Source organism: Lepidochelys olivacea (genome assembly GCF_965140295.1).
Source record: "Lepidochelys olivacea isolate rLepOli2 genome assembly, chromosome: 2".
NCBI lineage: Eukaryota > Metazoa > Chordata > Testudines > Cheloniidae > Lepidochelys > Lepidochelys olivacea.
Window position 1 is genome coordinate 180387681 of NC_140412.1, and position 15020 is coordinate 180402700.

At 50.4% G+C, this 15020-nt stretch overlaps 1 protein-coding gene across 1 annotated transcript in view; it reads right to left on the reverse strand.

The window, feature by feature from the left end:
* Positions 1 to 348: 348 nt before the first annotated feature.
* The window catches only part of EPDR1 (ependymin related 1), a 52228-nt gene continuing 37556 nt past the window's right edge, over positions 349 to 15020 (reverse strand). Inside the window, exon 3 of the mRNA XM_084619585.1 lies at positions 349 to 2295. Coding sequence (XP_084475711.1) covers positions 2105 to 2295 — 191 coding nt within the window. The 3' untranslated portion in view covers positions 349 to 2104. The remainder of the gene's footprint in view (positions 2296 to 15020) is intronic.

Sequence of the window (15020 nt, forward strand, 5' to 3'; positions counted from 1 at the left end):
CTGTATTACACCCAGGATAGTTGTTGTGAAGAAATTACTGTCCCACAGTTTCATTTACACGAAAGCCCCTTTACATCAGTCAGGCAGTGGGAATGGACCTTAAAGTGGGCATAAATGTAATTTACTCCCACTATAAAGTACTTAACACTGCCAGAGTGGTGTAAGAGAGCCAATAAGCAATGTTAAGGGCCTCTGTTGAAGACTATGATAACAAACTAAGCAAACTTTTTGGTTAATGACACACTCGTTTAGAACAATGAGAAAACAAATCCAAGGTTCTTTGTTCTTTCTTTAACAAGTCCCTTTATTGAATATATAGGGCAGAACTCAAAAATTCAAAAACAGCATTGTTTTAAACCGTATATATTTTGCCATTGAAAATTAACTTGGATATCACTGCAAAATTTTTAAAAGCACTTTGTGTTACAGACTTCTGCAAATGAATATTAAAAGACCATCTAATATTATTGTTAGAACCAATATAATTATAGACACGGTATTACACCCACACGCAGAGAGATTACATAGTTATCTGTCAAACCACAACAAAGCCTAATGATGTGGAATCACAGTTCCATGTTTGCTAGCCAAGTTTATTATATTTTCCAGCTTTCAGCAAGAAGCCCTAATGAAAACAATATGCAATTAGTATTTAAGTTGTCACAAAATTACAGAGGAATCACAGAGACTAAATGCATACTAAATTGATAGGAAATCCAATTCTATTTCCACTAGCACATCTCCATAAACTTTAATGTTTGGGAAAATATCATTAATTAGTTATATTTCAGCTAGTTCACATGTATACTTGCAGGAAGAGCTCCACTAAAGAAAATTCCTTCATGACTCCAGCTCTGAAAGGAAAATACATAATGTGCTACAGTGTCTAAGTGATAAAAGCTAGTACTGCTAAAAATGTACATTACCTGGGGCTTTTTGGTTTTTCTCTTTCTTTATAACTAAGCTCTCATTCCTTCCACCAGCAAATAGCTATATGTGGATGATAATGTTTTGGAATGCTGATTTAACAATGAACATATTCAGGGATCAAAGGAATGTGTGCAAACAAAAGCAGGATTGTCATTCGTGTTTCGCTCATAGTGCATTGTAATCATACCATGCAAAAGGCCTTTAAAATACCATTTTCCCTTTTGTCACACATTTAGGTTTTTCATTTGAATTGCAATGTGAGGAGCTGTATGTGCATTAATATAGCTTTGACTAGTTAGGTGACAGGAGCAGGTGCTTTTTACTTCTACCTGAAATTGTAAAGGCCTTTCATACTCTCTGAAAAAAAGAAAGACTTCTGAAAATAGGAGTTACAGACAATTATAGCAATTCAGCATGCAGTATCTGTTAATTTCCTTGCATAGGTTAAAAGCAAAAATGCCTTGACAAAGCATGAATTAGAAATGAATAAAACAGAAAAATGTCTAATCAGAAAGGCTTCACTGAAGGATTAGTAAATGTAAGAAAACTTTGGCTTAATTTTTTATTTTCCACCCATTAAAGTATTACATCAGTCACATCGTATTATATGAATAGTTACTCTGGTTTCTTTGCAAAAAAACCAACGACCTCAAACCCCTGTACACTTGACTGACAGCTTTTTGAAGAGCAAGGATAAAAAAACCAAGAGAATGCATTTAATCACTCTGATGTAGTCGTCTTAAGCTATGCCATTTTATGGTTACAGTTAAGCTCTTAAGCAGAATATATTTTACCAACTCCATAAAACCCTCCAAACAACTTTTCTTTTATGTTAATAGGAGCACAATATACTTTTGTGTTGGCATTTTAAAATATTAAATAATGAAACTTTCAAAAAATATTCACAGCTAACTACAGTGCCTATAAACATTACTTTTTCAGTAACAAACACACCAAGTGCATCGTTGAACAGAGTTTAATTTAGTGAAACACTGACATAAAGATATCCTTTCTGTTACACATCTTACCGTCCTGTTCAATTAAATATTGTGTTCTCTTTCAAATGAAAACTCACAATTCCAAAAAGAGCAAAAAACAGGTTACATGTCAGTTGCTGATTATTAATAATTATCCTCCATGTTATTGTTTGCATGTGGCAACCCGTTGTTCATAATCAGCATTCATCTTTCATCTTTATTGGCTGGGCGTCCTGGCAGGTGCTGGGTGGGGTAAACACAGAGGGGTCAGTAATACCCAGCTGTAGATCAAAAAAGCGGGTGGAGGTTGTCACGCTGTAGTTCTTGGTGTAGGTTTCCTGCACTGGGTAACAGTCCTTGACTGTGTAAACGCCAACCCAGGACTCAACTATAATGAAGCACAAAATGTGACTATTTTATGGGACAAGCATGAATTATTTTAAAGTTGTTATTAAAGAGACAAAAGAACATTTGCATATTTTCCTGACTTCAGTGACAACTTTCCGGGAATTTTGGACACCTAGAACGTTGAAAATCCCAGCCTTAATGGAGAAATGAAAAGAAAAATGTTTGGCATGCTGTTTCAAGATAAAATGTTTAGTCATGAGCTGAATATTAATTTATGGAGCAATTTTTGAAAACTCTGTATGCTGTATATATATCTTAAGCAAGTCATGAGCTGGACTGATATCTGCTACTCTAATGGACAGCATCAATCAATTTAGGATTGGGTTAATCCAATAGGAGTTAATCCCTAATTACCAGGAAATTGTTCTGATCAGAGAATCATGTCTGCAGACTTCCCTTTTTCGATCTAATATTGCCCTAATTCGTGCCAATACTGCCTCCCTAACCCCCCACTCTCTTCCATTTCTTTTCCTTCCTCAACTCACTCTCTCAGTTCTTTGGACCTTTCTGACATAATGCTTCCTTTGCCTTTATATTCACCTAAAACAAGTGTTGACCTATAAGTAGGGCGGTAAGTTTGTCAGGGTGGTAAAAATGTCATGGATGCTCTGACTTTTGTTTGTCTGAGATTTTTCTTTGTGCCCATCATTTTAATAAAGCAGTTATATTCCAGACCCTGGGTCATGACCCATCAGTGGGTTGTGGGAAGCACTTAGGTGGTCGCCAGCCTGGTAGAGAGGCGAGGCCCCAGTGGAAGGGGTTGGAGAGCAAGCCCACCCCATACTCATCCCATGGTGACAGATCCTGTCCTGCAAGACTGGCCCTGGCTCCCTCACATCATGATGGATTGGTGGCCAGGCCAAACTTGAGTGAGTGCACTGTGACCTGCATGCCAGCTGGCAACACCCAGTGTGGGGAGCCAGGCCCAGTCCTATGGGACAGGAGCTGCTGCTGTGAAGTGAGTGTGGGATGGGCTTGCTCTCCAGCCCTCTCACTCCAGGGCCTTCCCTGTGTGGGATTAGGACTGCTGTGCCGAGGCAGAGGGAACTGATACAAGGTCAATGCCTCTTCCCGCCCCCCATTGCGGTGAGGGCAGTGAAGAAGGAGGCATTTATGTATATTGTATTTAAAGAGGTATAGTTGAAATTTCATATCCATGACTTTACAAACCGGTTTCCCCTAAACCTGTGACTTTTACTAAATTTACAAATGAGTTTTGATCAAAAAGTGCGTTGGCAAATCTGCAGCTCCACCTATAAGTATCAATTTCTCATCCACGTAAACAAGAAAGTAGGTTTCTCTCACCTCTCCATCTGACTCTCTCATAGCTCCCACATGCCCCTCACTTGGAGGGACATCACTTATTTTAATCCTAAATTTACGTACGTTCCACACAAATTTACATCATCTCCTTTTTATTCTCAAAAATTATTTACCTCACAAATAAAGAACCATGAAATTGAAGTTTTAGAAGGAGTTATTTACACAAAAGGGAGGAACTCCACAGCATTTTGTGTTTCCTGCATGAAAAATGTTTTGGGTCCCACATTTCGAGTAAACATCAAACACTGCATCCCACAGGTATTCCGAGGTAGTTGAAGAGGTCTGAGTATCCTTGATGGTCACCATAACTTGAAAACATCTCTCTTTCCGTAGTTAACACATTGCCAAATGTATTTCTTCCTTCTGCTACTGAAGGCTCTTTCTCCAGTCTCATACTACTGGGCCTCAGAGCCACTTTTGACACTATGCAATACTCAGTTTCCATAGCTATGTAGGATATCTGATTTCCTCTTACCTATGAAGTCGCTCATTCTCTGTTTTGGTGGGAATTCCTTCTCTACACCAAGACTCCTCCTCTGTGGAGACCCACAACCTTCTACCTTCATTCCTTTTAGTTATCTTAATTGCTAACTGTGAATTTTATACTGATGAACTTCAGCTGTACATATTTTGCCTTTTGTCACATCTTTAATGAAAATATATATGGCTTCTTTTCATCTTCTTCTAGTTAACTATCTCAAACACAGAAGTGTTCATCCTGGAAAAGAAGAAGCATTCCCAAACACAACTTGAACTCCTCTACCTCTTTCCCTGACTCATTCCTCCCATCTCCCTGTAAATCCTTGGCACCATCCTAATCCCTAAAATTTTACTTCTCCCACAACTCTTTTTCTGCAAATCTGCCCATCATCTTCTCCACAGCATTGCCCATATAAGCCTTCCCCTTGCCTGCCCCCATTGTGGAAATCTTTACCCATACCTTCATTAGTGCAACTTCCACCTCCCTAAGCATCTCCCCTAGCTCACCATTCATTTGAAATCCTGTTCAAATCCTGCACTCCTTGGACCCTATTCTCCACTGCAAGGTACAAGTCAAGAGCACAAAATTTGTATCCTGAGACTGAGAATACGTCATGGACTTAGTCCAGCCTAAGTCTCAGACCTCCTCTCTCTCTCTGGTCCTCCACCACTAGTTTTCCCTTTGTCAATTCATGTAATCTTGCCACTGCTGATGCAAGAATTTCTCTCTCTACAGCTTCCGCCATCCAGAAGGGCTTCATTGATTCACCAACCTTTTTTAAATCTCACCTCAGAGCATATATTTTCTCTCTTGTCTGCACCTCTTAACTTTTCTCTTCCCCTTTTTTAACTTGGTGACTGTATAGTTTTAGGGATGTGCTCAAACACCTTGATGATCTAGAGCCTACTTTTGCACATTATTTGGGACACAGTTTGTATGAAAGAGGCGATTCAAAGCTGAATTTTATTGTATTTTATCATACAGATTTTAAAAGGTGCCATAATTAAACACTGGCAGAGCAGATATTTTTCCTTTGGTGTAATAATTAAGGGATTTCTTCTGTGGAAGGCTCTTTTGGGATTATAAAGATTGATAAAAAATTGGTTACTGTCTAACAAATAATTTTAAAAAAAATGAGTTTCTAACAGTAAGACTAAAGATCAAGAATTTAGGGCATTTTAAAGCTGTTGATTCTATCTTGGCTCTTTAAAAAAATGTTATACTTCTTGAATTTGGATGTGTATATTATTTCAGCATTGTATCCTTGCATAAGCTAGAATCTGCACTGAAATTTCAAAATTGACCAGTGCACCAATTCCCATGTGTCTCCTTGCTCAATCACAGGGAGGTTAACATACATTACAAATTAAATTATAAGACATGGAGAGGGAGAATACATCTGAACATAACCACTTGATACTTTTTAAGTTTTAAACCCTAGATGCTACCAAGTCCAGAGATCCTTACAGTAAATCCTAGTGCATTTGATTAGTATTTCTTATTACAGAAACCCTGATTCCAGCCCCTAATGGATGGAAAATATACACCATCATGCTAGATGCAGTGACATCCGCATTTCAGTAACCCCTATTAGTGACAATTTTTTTCTTTCTTCCAGCCCTTTAGTGGCCTCTACCTTCTCTTATCCAAATGGTCATGCACATTTATTCTATCATTTTAAAATTCAGTCCACATTAACAAAACAATTTGAGTGGTGATACACACACAGAACGTCTAAATAAAGGCTGATAAAATGAGCAATAAATTCAACACACTTCTCAGAAAATTGTAATACATTCGTGAACATATATAAATAAACGAACAGTCTACAGGATCCTTTTCAGACCTGCTCATTATGGTTTTTGTGAATTTCATATAAAAATGAATGCAAAATAAAATGCTATTGAAGTACAATATATTTCCATGAAACCAGAATAACCTTACCATAATAACAACCTCCAGAATCCAAACCAAATTAGTTCTGAGGGAGGGAGGGATGTATGGATAGACAGACATGAACAGGACATTGTTTTCTTTCAATATTATGAAAGACACAAAAATAACTGTTGGTGTACAATATAGCAGGGCATATTCAAATGACTTCAAGAGTGCAAATTGATACTATCTGGATATCAAGTACCATAAATCTGCCAATGATACTGGATCTGAATAACAAGTTTCCTGGTGTGGGTGGTGACATGTCTCTAGTGGAATGTGTGAGGATGCATCCAGTCTAGTTAGAGTTCTAACAATCTTTTCCTTTGTTTTATTTTTAATTTTTTTTATTAAAGAAATATTTTCCCTTGGCTGAGTATTAAGGTTCATAACTAGCCGTATATTTTGTTGGTCATAACCATAAGTATTGCATTAACTGGATAATGCTGTAAATTCAATTTAAATTCAGAGGGGTTTAAGAACTATTTTTTATAGTTAAGGTCTGGGTGTGATGCTTCCCAGAGGTACCCAGGGTTGTGAGGTATCTTGCTACTACCTACTCTTAGCGCGAAGAAGCTTTGTCTATGCCTGCCATGGGACAGCTACCCAGTTCTTTCAGTCAGAGGCAACACAAGCACCCCCTTCTAGATCTACATAGGCCCTCCTGTCTCTCTACAGGTTAGCAACAGGCACACTCTAACCTACGACCACTTCAAGCCTCTCCCTGGAGTGTCCAGTCCCTGATACAGTGGACTCTGGTAGTATTCACAGATTTGCCATTTCCAAAGAAACAGTACATCCCAGATTACCATTTACACCTAAGATCACGGCTCTGCTTAAAGCACAGCACTTATATATTGTGACAGGGTCTGGCCAGATGGCTACAAGAAAGTGATCCTATTGGGATCCGGTATGTGGGTGGGTGAAGCCCACCCACTGCTAAAGGATCCCCCCGCCCAGCCTAAGAGGGAGATCCACAGGACCTGGACACCAAATAAATGCAGGGGGCAACTAATGAAATAACAGGGACAGGAGTGTGGTCAAAGGGTCAAACGAAGGGAACCGGATGGGGACACCGAGCAGAGAACCCTGGACAGCACCCACTGCTCCTCAAAGGCATCAAGGGAGTCAGTGGACGCCACCCAGAGGAACTCTGCCCGGAGGCGTGAATGGACGGAGGATCAGAAGTAGGCCCCACAGTCACAGGAGACGCCATCGGCCAACCTCCTCACTCTGGTTTTATAGATGGCCATTTTAGCTAGGGCCAGGAGGAGGTTGACCAGGAGGTCCCGTGACTTAGTGGGGCCACAGACAGGGAGTGCATACATAAGGAGGTGAGGGGAAAAGTGCAACCAAAATCTTAACAAAACATTCATGAGGAGCCAGAATAGGGGCTGCAGCTTGGCGCACTCCAGGTACACATGCGCCAGGGTTTCCCTCATGCCGCAAAAAGGGCAGGAGTCCGGGATTGGGGTGAACTGCGCCAAGTACACGGCCGTGCTCATGGCCCCGTGAAGGAGCTGCCAATTGATATCCCTGGCAGGCCTCGGGACCAAGGTGGAATAGAGGCTGGCCCACCGGGGCTCCTCACCCTCTAGAGGTGGCAGGAGGTCCCGCCACTTTGTGTTGGGGTGGGACGCAAGGGTGAGGACGTGGAGGGTGTGGAGCACGAGCGTGTAGAGATGTCGTTTTGGCGCGGTCTGGAACCGGACCGGCTGCAACTCGCACAGCCGGCTCACGGTGAAGGGGCGGGGGGGATGGTCGGGTCCACGGGGCAGGGGCCCGATGAAAAGGTCCGGAGGGCCTGGGGTGCAGGGTGGGCGGGGCGCGCCCTCTCGCAGGACCTGGTCGAGGTAAACCCGAGCAGTGGGCGGCAAAGCGGCCCTCACCTCCTGAAGTACGCGCAGGGCAGTACGAGGACTGGAGAACCCCATGCGCTGAGCGAGCGTCAGGGGATCCAGCCAGTCTCCCCGGTCATAGTCCAGGAGGTCTCCGACTCTGGTGACTTCCGCCAGGACCAACCTCTGGCGCACCGAGGGCGACTCTGCCACCTGCACACGGAGCTGGGGGTTGTGTAGCAGGGGCTCCGCGAGGAGATCTTCCCCCACAGAGGCCGCCACGGACTTGGTCGCTGTGAACAGTTTCCAGGTCCGGAGGAGGTCCTGGTAGAAGACCGGCAGCCCAGAGAGGTCTCGCGGAAGACCTCTCGGATGGAGATAAAGGAGCTGCCGGTCATATCGGAGCCCCCGGAAGCGGTGCAGGAAGGCGTGCGCCAGTACGCTCCACGCCGGACTACCTGTACCATAAAGGAGCCTCTGCAGGGCCTGGAGGCAGAAGACATGGACCTGAGTGCGGAGACACTTCAGGCCCTGCCCTCCCTCCTCCAGGGGTAGATGGAGAACCGCTGCAGAGACCCAGTGCAGTCCTGACCAGAAGAACTCCAGAATCAACGTCCAAAGGTTGGCCAGGAAATCCGGGGCCGGGACCAGGGTGTTGAGCCAGTGCCAGAGCATGGACAGGACCAGTTGATTAAGCACCAGTGCCCTCCCTCGAAGGGAGAGACACCGGAGTAGTTCTGTCCATTTCTGGAGCCACTCTATCACCCTGCCCTTTAAATCATGCCAGTTCTCCGGCGGAGAGGGATGTGTGGCAGAAAGGTAAACGCCGAGATAGAGCAGCGGACCCACACTCCACCGGATGGCCTGAAGCCTGGGTGGGAGGGAGCTCGCCTGCCAGCCATCCCCGACCACCAGGCCAGACCCAGCTGACCCAGGTCTACAAGAGAGTGATAGAAGGCAGATATATTAGCCGCAGTAGGTCCCTTTTCCCTGGGTAAGGTAACAGGGAAGGTTTTTTTTAAAACAAAAAGAAAGTTTATTGGTAACGCTTACAGAATTACCAAAGGAAACAAAACAACTATGCAACAAAACAACGCAATCAGAAGGTATAACACAGCAGCTTTCAGGAGGGAGAAGTGTTCAGGCTAGCCTGGGCCCAGAGCGGGGGGGCTTCCTCGACACTCGTGGTCTTCCACCCTCCTGAGTTACCTGGTGGCCTAGAGCGGGGGGGCTTCCTCGACACTCGTGGTCTTCCACCCCCTCGAGTTACCCAGTGCCGCGCCCAGTGTCACCGATCCTCCCTCTCCTGAGAGTGCCCGGTAAGATGGGCACGGCTGCGGGGTGGGCGGTTTAGGGAGGGGGGGGTAGACACCCATGTATTATAGGACCCCTCCTAGATGACAGGAATGATGGTATCCACAGCGGCAATGGCTGGGGCTGGCGTCTCTCGCTCTTCCCCTCAATCAAAGGGTCAGACGGAGGGAACCGGACGGGGTCACCGAGCAGAGAACCCCAGACAGCGCCCACCGCTCCTCGAAGGCTTCAAGGGAGTCGGTGGACGCCGCCCAGAGGAACTCCGCTCGGATACGTGAGTGTACTGAGGATCGGAAAACGGCCCCACAATCGCAGGACGTTTCATGGGCCAACCTCCTCTCTCTGGTTTTGTAAATGGCTGTTTTAGCCAAAGCTAGGAGGAGGTTGACCAGAAGATCCCGCGACTTTGTGGGGCCACGAATGGGAAGTGTATAGATAAAAAGGTGGGGGGAAAAATGAAGCCAGAAGCGTAATAAAATATTTGTGAGGAGCCGGAAAAGGGGCTGCAATCTGGTGCACTCTAAATACACGTGCACCAGGGTTTCCCTCACATTACAAAAAGGACAAGTGTCCGGAATGGGGGTAAACCGTGTCAAAAACACGCCCGTGCTCACAGCTCCGTGAAGGAGCCGCCAACTGATGTCCCCGACGGGCCTTGGGACCAGGGTGGAATACAGGCTGGCCCACCGAGGTTGCTCACCCTCCAAAGGTGGCAGGAGATCCCGCCACTTTGTATCGGGGCGGGACACCAGGGTGTGGGCGTGAAGGGTGTGAAGCGTAAGTGTATATAAATATTTCCGTGAAGCAATTTGAAAGCTAACCGGCTGCAGTTCGTGCAGCCGGCTTGCAGTGAAAGGGTGAGGGGTGTATTGGGATCTATGGGGTGGGGGCCCGATGGAAAGGTCCGGCGGGCCTGGGGTAAGGGATGGGCGGGGTGTGCCCTCGCACAAGGCTCGGCTAACATAAGCCCGAGCAGCGGGGGTCAAGGCGGCCTTCACCTCCTGAAGTACGCGCCGGGGGGTACGGAGGCTGGAGAGCCCCATGCGCCGAGCGAGCATCAGGGGATCCAGCCAGTCTCTCCGGTCGTAGTCCAGGAGGTCTCCGACCCTCGTAACTTCCACCAGGACCAACCTCTGGCGCACCGAGCGGGACTCCGCCACCTGCACACGGAGCTGGGGGTTGTGTAGCAGGGGCTCCGTGAGGAGATCTGCCCCCACGGTGGCCGCCACGGACCTGGTTGTTAGAAACAATTTCCAGGTCCGGAGGAGGTCCTGGTAGAAGACCGGCAGCCCGGAGAGGTCTCGCGGAAAACCCCTCGGAGAAAGATAAAAGAGCTGCCGGTCATATCGAAACCCTTGGAAACGGCGCAGGAAGGCGTGCGCCAGTATGCTCCACGCCGAACTACTTGCACTATAAAAGAGCCTCTGCAGGGCCTGGAGGCGGAAGACGCGGACCTGAGTGTACAGACACTTCAGGCCCTGCCCTCCTTCCTTCAGGGGTAGATGAAGAACTCCAACAGGGGCCCAGTGCATTCCTGACCAAAAGAACTCTAGAATCAATCTCCGGAGATGGGTCAGGAAACCCGGGGCCGGGGCCAGGGTGTTGAGCCGGTACCAGAGCGTGGACAGGACTAGTTGGTTAAGCACCAGTGCTCTCCCTCGGAGGGAGAGACATCGAAGAAGCCTCGTCCATCTCCGGATCCGCTCTATCACCCCGCCCTCTAAATTTTGCCAGTTCTCCGGCGGGGAAGGATGCGTGGCGGAAAGGTAAACGCCGAGATAGAGCAGTGGACCCGCACTCCACCGGATGGTCTGAAGTGCGGGTGGGAGGGAGCTCACCTGCCGCCAGTCCCCCACCGCCAAGCCAGAGCTCTTGACCCAGTTGACTCGGGCGGAGGAGGCTGCCGAATAGATGGCTTGGCATGCCTCCACTCGCGCCAAGTCGCCCGGGTCCTGGACCACGAGAAGTACGTCATCGGCGTACGCCGACAGGACCAGCCGCAGCTCCGGCTCCCGCAGCACCAACCCTGTCATCCTCCTGCGGAGGAGACAGAGGAAAGGCTCGATCGCCAGAGCATACAACTGGCCCGAGAGGGGGCACCCTTGCCGCACTCCTCGCCCGAAGCTGACCGGTTCAGTCAGGGTCCAGTTGAGCCTAACCAAACACTCCGCGGAGGCATACAGCACCCCGAGAAAACTCACAAACTGAGGTCCAAATCCAAACGCCTGCAGAGTGCTCAGGAGGTACCCATGGTCTACTCTATCAAACGCCTTCTCCTGATCAAGAGACAGGAGGGCGAACGATAGACCATCTCTCCGCCCGAGTTCCAAAAGGTCTCGGACGAGAAAGAGGTTGTCGAAAATGCTGCGACCCGGGACAGTATAGGTCTGGTCTGGGTGGACCACGTCCGCCATCACGGACCCCAGCCGCAGCGAGATTGCTTTCGCTATGATTTTGTAATCCGTGCTAAGGAGTGAGACGGGACGCCAGTTTCGTAGATCGCGGAGGTCCCCCTTCTTTGGCAGCAAAGCGAGCACCGCTCGCCTGCATGACAGAGGGAGGACCCCGCTCTGCAAGGACTCAGCCCAGACGGTGACTAGGTCTGGGCCGAGAATGTCCCAGAACGCGCGGTAAAACTCCACGGTCAGCCCGTCCATGCCCGGAGATTTATTGGTGGGCATGCGACGGAGGGCTTCCGAGAACTCGGCCAGGGTGAGAGGCAGCTCTAGTCGGTCTCGGTCGCCCACGCTGACCGTGGGGAGTTCCTGCCAGAGCACCTCGCAAGCGTCAGGATCGGTCGGGTCCGGGGAGAAAAGGCTTGTGTAGAAGTCACGGGCCCTCCCACACATCTCCTCCGGACCCGTGAGGGGGGTGCCGTCTTCCGCAAGAAGGCAGGTGACGTGTTTCTTGGCCCCCCTCGTTTTCTCCAGGGCATAGAAGAAGCGGGAGCCGCGGTCCATCTCCCGAAGGAGGCGGATGCGGGATCGAACGAAGGCACCTCGGGCCCGGTGGTCCTCAAGGGCCCGGAGCTCCTCCCGCTTCTCCCGGCACGCTCCGCAGAGGGACGGGTCCTCGGGATCGGCGGCCAGGCGCCTCTCCATCTCTAAGACCTCCCGTTCCAGCTGCTCTATCGCCGCATTTCGCCGTCGGCTGGTGCCCCGAGTGTAGTCACGGCAGAAGAGCTTGGCGCGCACCTTCCCGAGATCCCACCATCGCCGCACCGAGGGAAAGGCACGCCACTGCTCTCGCCAGGCCAACCAAAACTCCCGGAAGGACATCACAAAGCTCTCGTCCTCCAACAGGCTGTTATTAAAGTGCCAATAGGCCGGCCCCGGTCTCTCTGCACGGAGGGAAACCGTTACAGTGACTAAATGATGATCGGAGAATGGGGCCGGCCGAATGGCGGAGGAGTGGGCCTGTGAAAGATGGAAACGGGATAAGTAAATACGGTCCAACCGAGAGTGGTGTGACCGATGGGCCTCCACCCGGACAAAGGTAAACGTGGAGGTGTCATCTGGGTGATGGTCACGCCAGACGTCCACTAGGGAATGATGGTCAACTATCCCTTGGAGAATATACGCAGCGGCCGGACTCGGTTCGGCCCCTGAGCGGTCCCGTTCCTCGAGGGTGGTGTTAAAGTCCCCTCCCAGGACCAGGCACTCGTGCGAATCCAGGGTGCCGAGAAAGTCGGACACCTGCTGATAAAATTGTGGCCGCCTGGAGCTCATTTGCGGGGCATAGATGTTAACAAAATTAACCACGAGCCCCTCCATACGGACTCGAAGGTGCAGCACGTGACCCGGCACGGCCTCATTGACCCCTAGCACCTCAGGCCGTAGGTTGGGGGAGAATAGGGTTGCCACTCCAGCCTGCCAGGTCGCAAAGTGGCTAAAGTATACCCCGTCCCCCCACTCCAGCCGCCACCTGTCCTCGGCGGCCGGGTCTGTATGGGTCTCCTGCAGGAAAACTACAGAGTACCTCCCCTCCCGAAGGTAAGAGAGCACCTGGGACCTGCGGAGAGCCATCCTACAGCCCCTGGTATTCAGGGTCGCAATAATAAGAGGCGTCATACGGAGGGCTGGGGGAGTGGGGGTCTCGTATTGGCGGGGGGGTTCAGGGCCCCCGGCGGGTTGCGCAGCAACCCATGACCCATCCCGTGGGTGAGTAGATCGCTTCGGAAGCTGCGGGCTCGCTCGTAGGCCGCAGCACCGCGCTTTCCTTGCCCCCTGCCCTCCTTCATAAGGGACTTTGTGGCCTGGAGGAGTTGATCAAAGTCCCCCCATAGCCGAAGAGCCAGCTGTGCCCTATTGCGGGCGCCACGGGAGTGCTCTAGGAACTTCCGTAGCGCATGCCGCAGCTCATGGGGGGGTGGGGTTACAATTCCCGAGGTATTCCCTAATGGGCCTCTTAATACAGCCTCGTGGTCCGCTAAGGCAGGTAGACAGGGTGCGGACCACCGACGGGGCGTCTGACAGGCTGGGGTTATTAAATTCATTTCACGCCTTGGGGTGGAGGGGGATGGCAGGGGAAAAATTGCCACTCCTAACGGGTCGCGACTAGAAAGTGCAAAGACTGCTCCCTGGGGGGAGTCTGCAAAAGGCGGAAAGGAAATAACCCCAGGGGCGGCATTAACATTGCAGGAGGAGGGACCTTGGGCAGGGGCAGGGGTGGGGGCAGGGGTAAGGCTCTGGGGTGCAGGAGGCGAGCAGCTAAAGGAAAGTGCCTCCTGAGCAGAATCAAGGGTTAAGGGGGAAGGGGAGGGGCTCCCAATAATGCTAGGTGCTGGCTCCATGGTGATTTTAGCGGTCACGGCATCAGGTGGTGGACCGCCTTCTGCAGGGTGCTCACCCGGGAAGGCAAAAAGGGGGAGGGAGCATGGGGAAAGGGAGGCTGGGGTAAGGCTGCCCAGCTCGAGGCCGGCCGGCAGCAAATCATCCCCTCCCTGGGTGACCGGGGTCAAATCTAGGGCCTCAATCTCCGCATACACGGAGGAGAGGCCAACTCCTGCCACCCCGGGGGCCTCTCCTCTAGGGCCAGCCTCAACGGCCGCCTCGGGGTCCGCGGGGGGTTCGGGTAGCATCCAGGCAGAAGGGGTGTTCTCAGGAGTCTCGGAGGGGAGGGTTTCCCGTGGAGGGGGGATTCTGCCCTCCAATGCCAGTCCGTCTTCCCCTCCCGACACCGGCGGATGGATCTCGCTCGCGGCCGTGGCGGGAGGCTCGATAGCAGTGCCTCCTTTCCTGGTCTTCCGGGGGGCTTCCGCGTCGGGTGGATGCAGCGGAGCTCGAGCCTTCCGCTTGCCTCGCTTCCCCTGGACTAGGGTCCATCCCTCCATAGCATCATCTGGGGGCTGGTTAGCAGGGGTCGTATCGGGGGGCGGAGGCGATGGTTTAGGGGTTCGGGGAGGTAGCGGTGGGGCAACATGAGGGGCGGGGGCTTCTCCTTGGGGAGGGCCCTCTCTTATACCCGATAATATCCTTGCCACACCCTCCTCCATGGGCTCTATTGGGGTGGTACTAGCAAGGGTGGAAACCCCTTGCTCGCCCGGGCATTGTAGGGAAGGTATCTCTTGGGCCCGGATGGGAGCAGCGATGGGTCGAGTAGGAGGAGGGTTGGTTCCTGGTACTGGGCAGCCAGGGGCGTCGGCAGCGACGGGGCCAATGTCCTGCCGGGTCTCAGGGGTTTCGGGTGCCCCTCCCCCCCGAGCCAAAGGGCAGTCTCTGCGGACGTGCCCCGCTGAGCGGCAGAGGTAGCACCGGGCCTCTCCGGTAGAATAAAAGACCCGATAGCGGGCTCCCTCGTAGGGGACTACAAAGG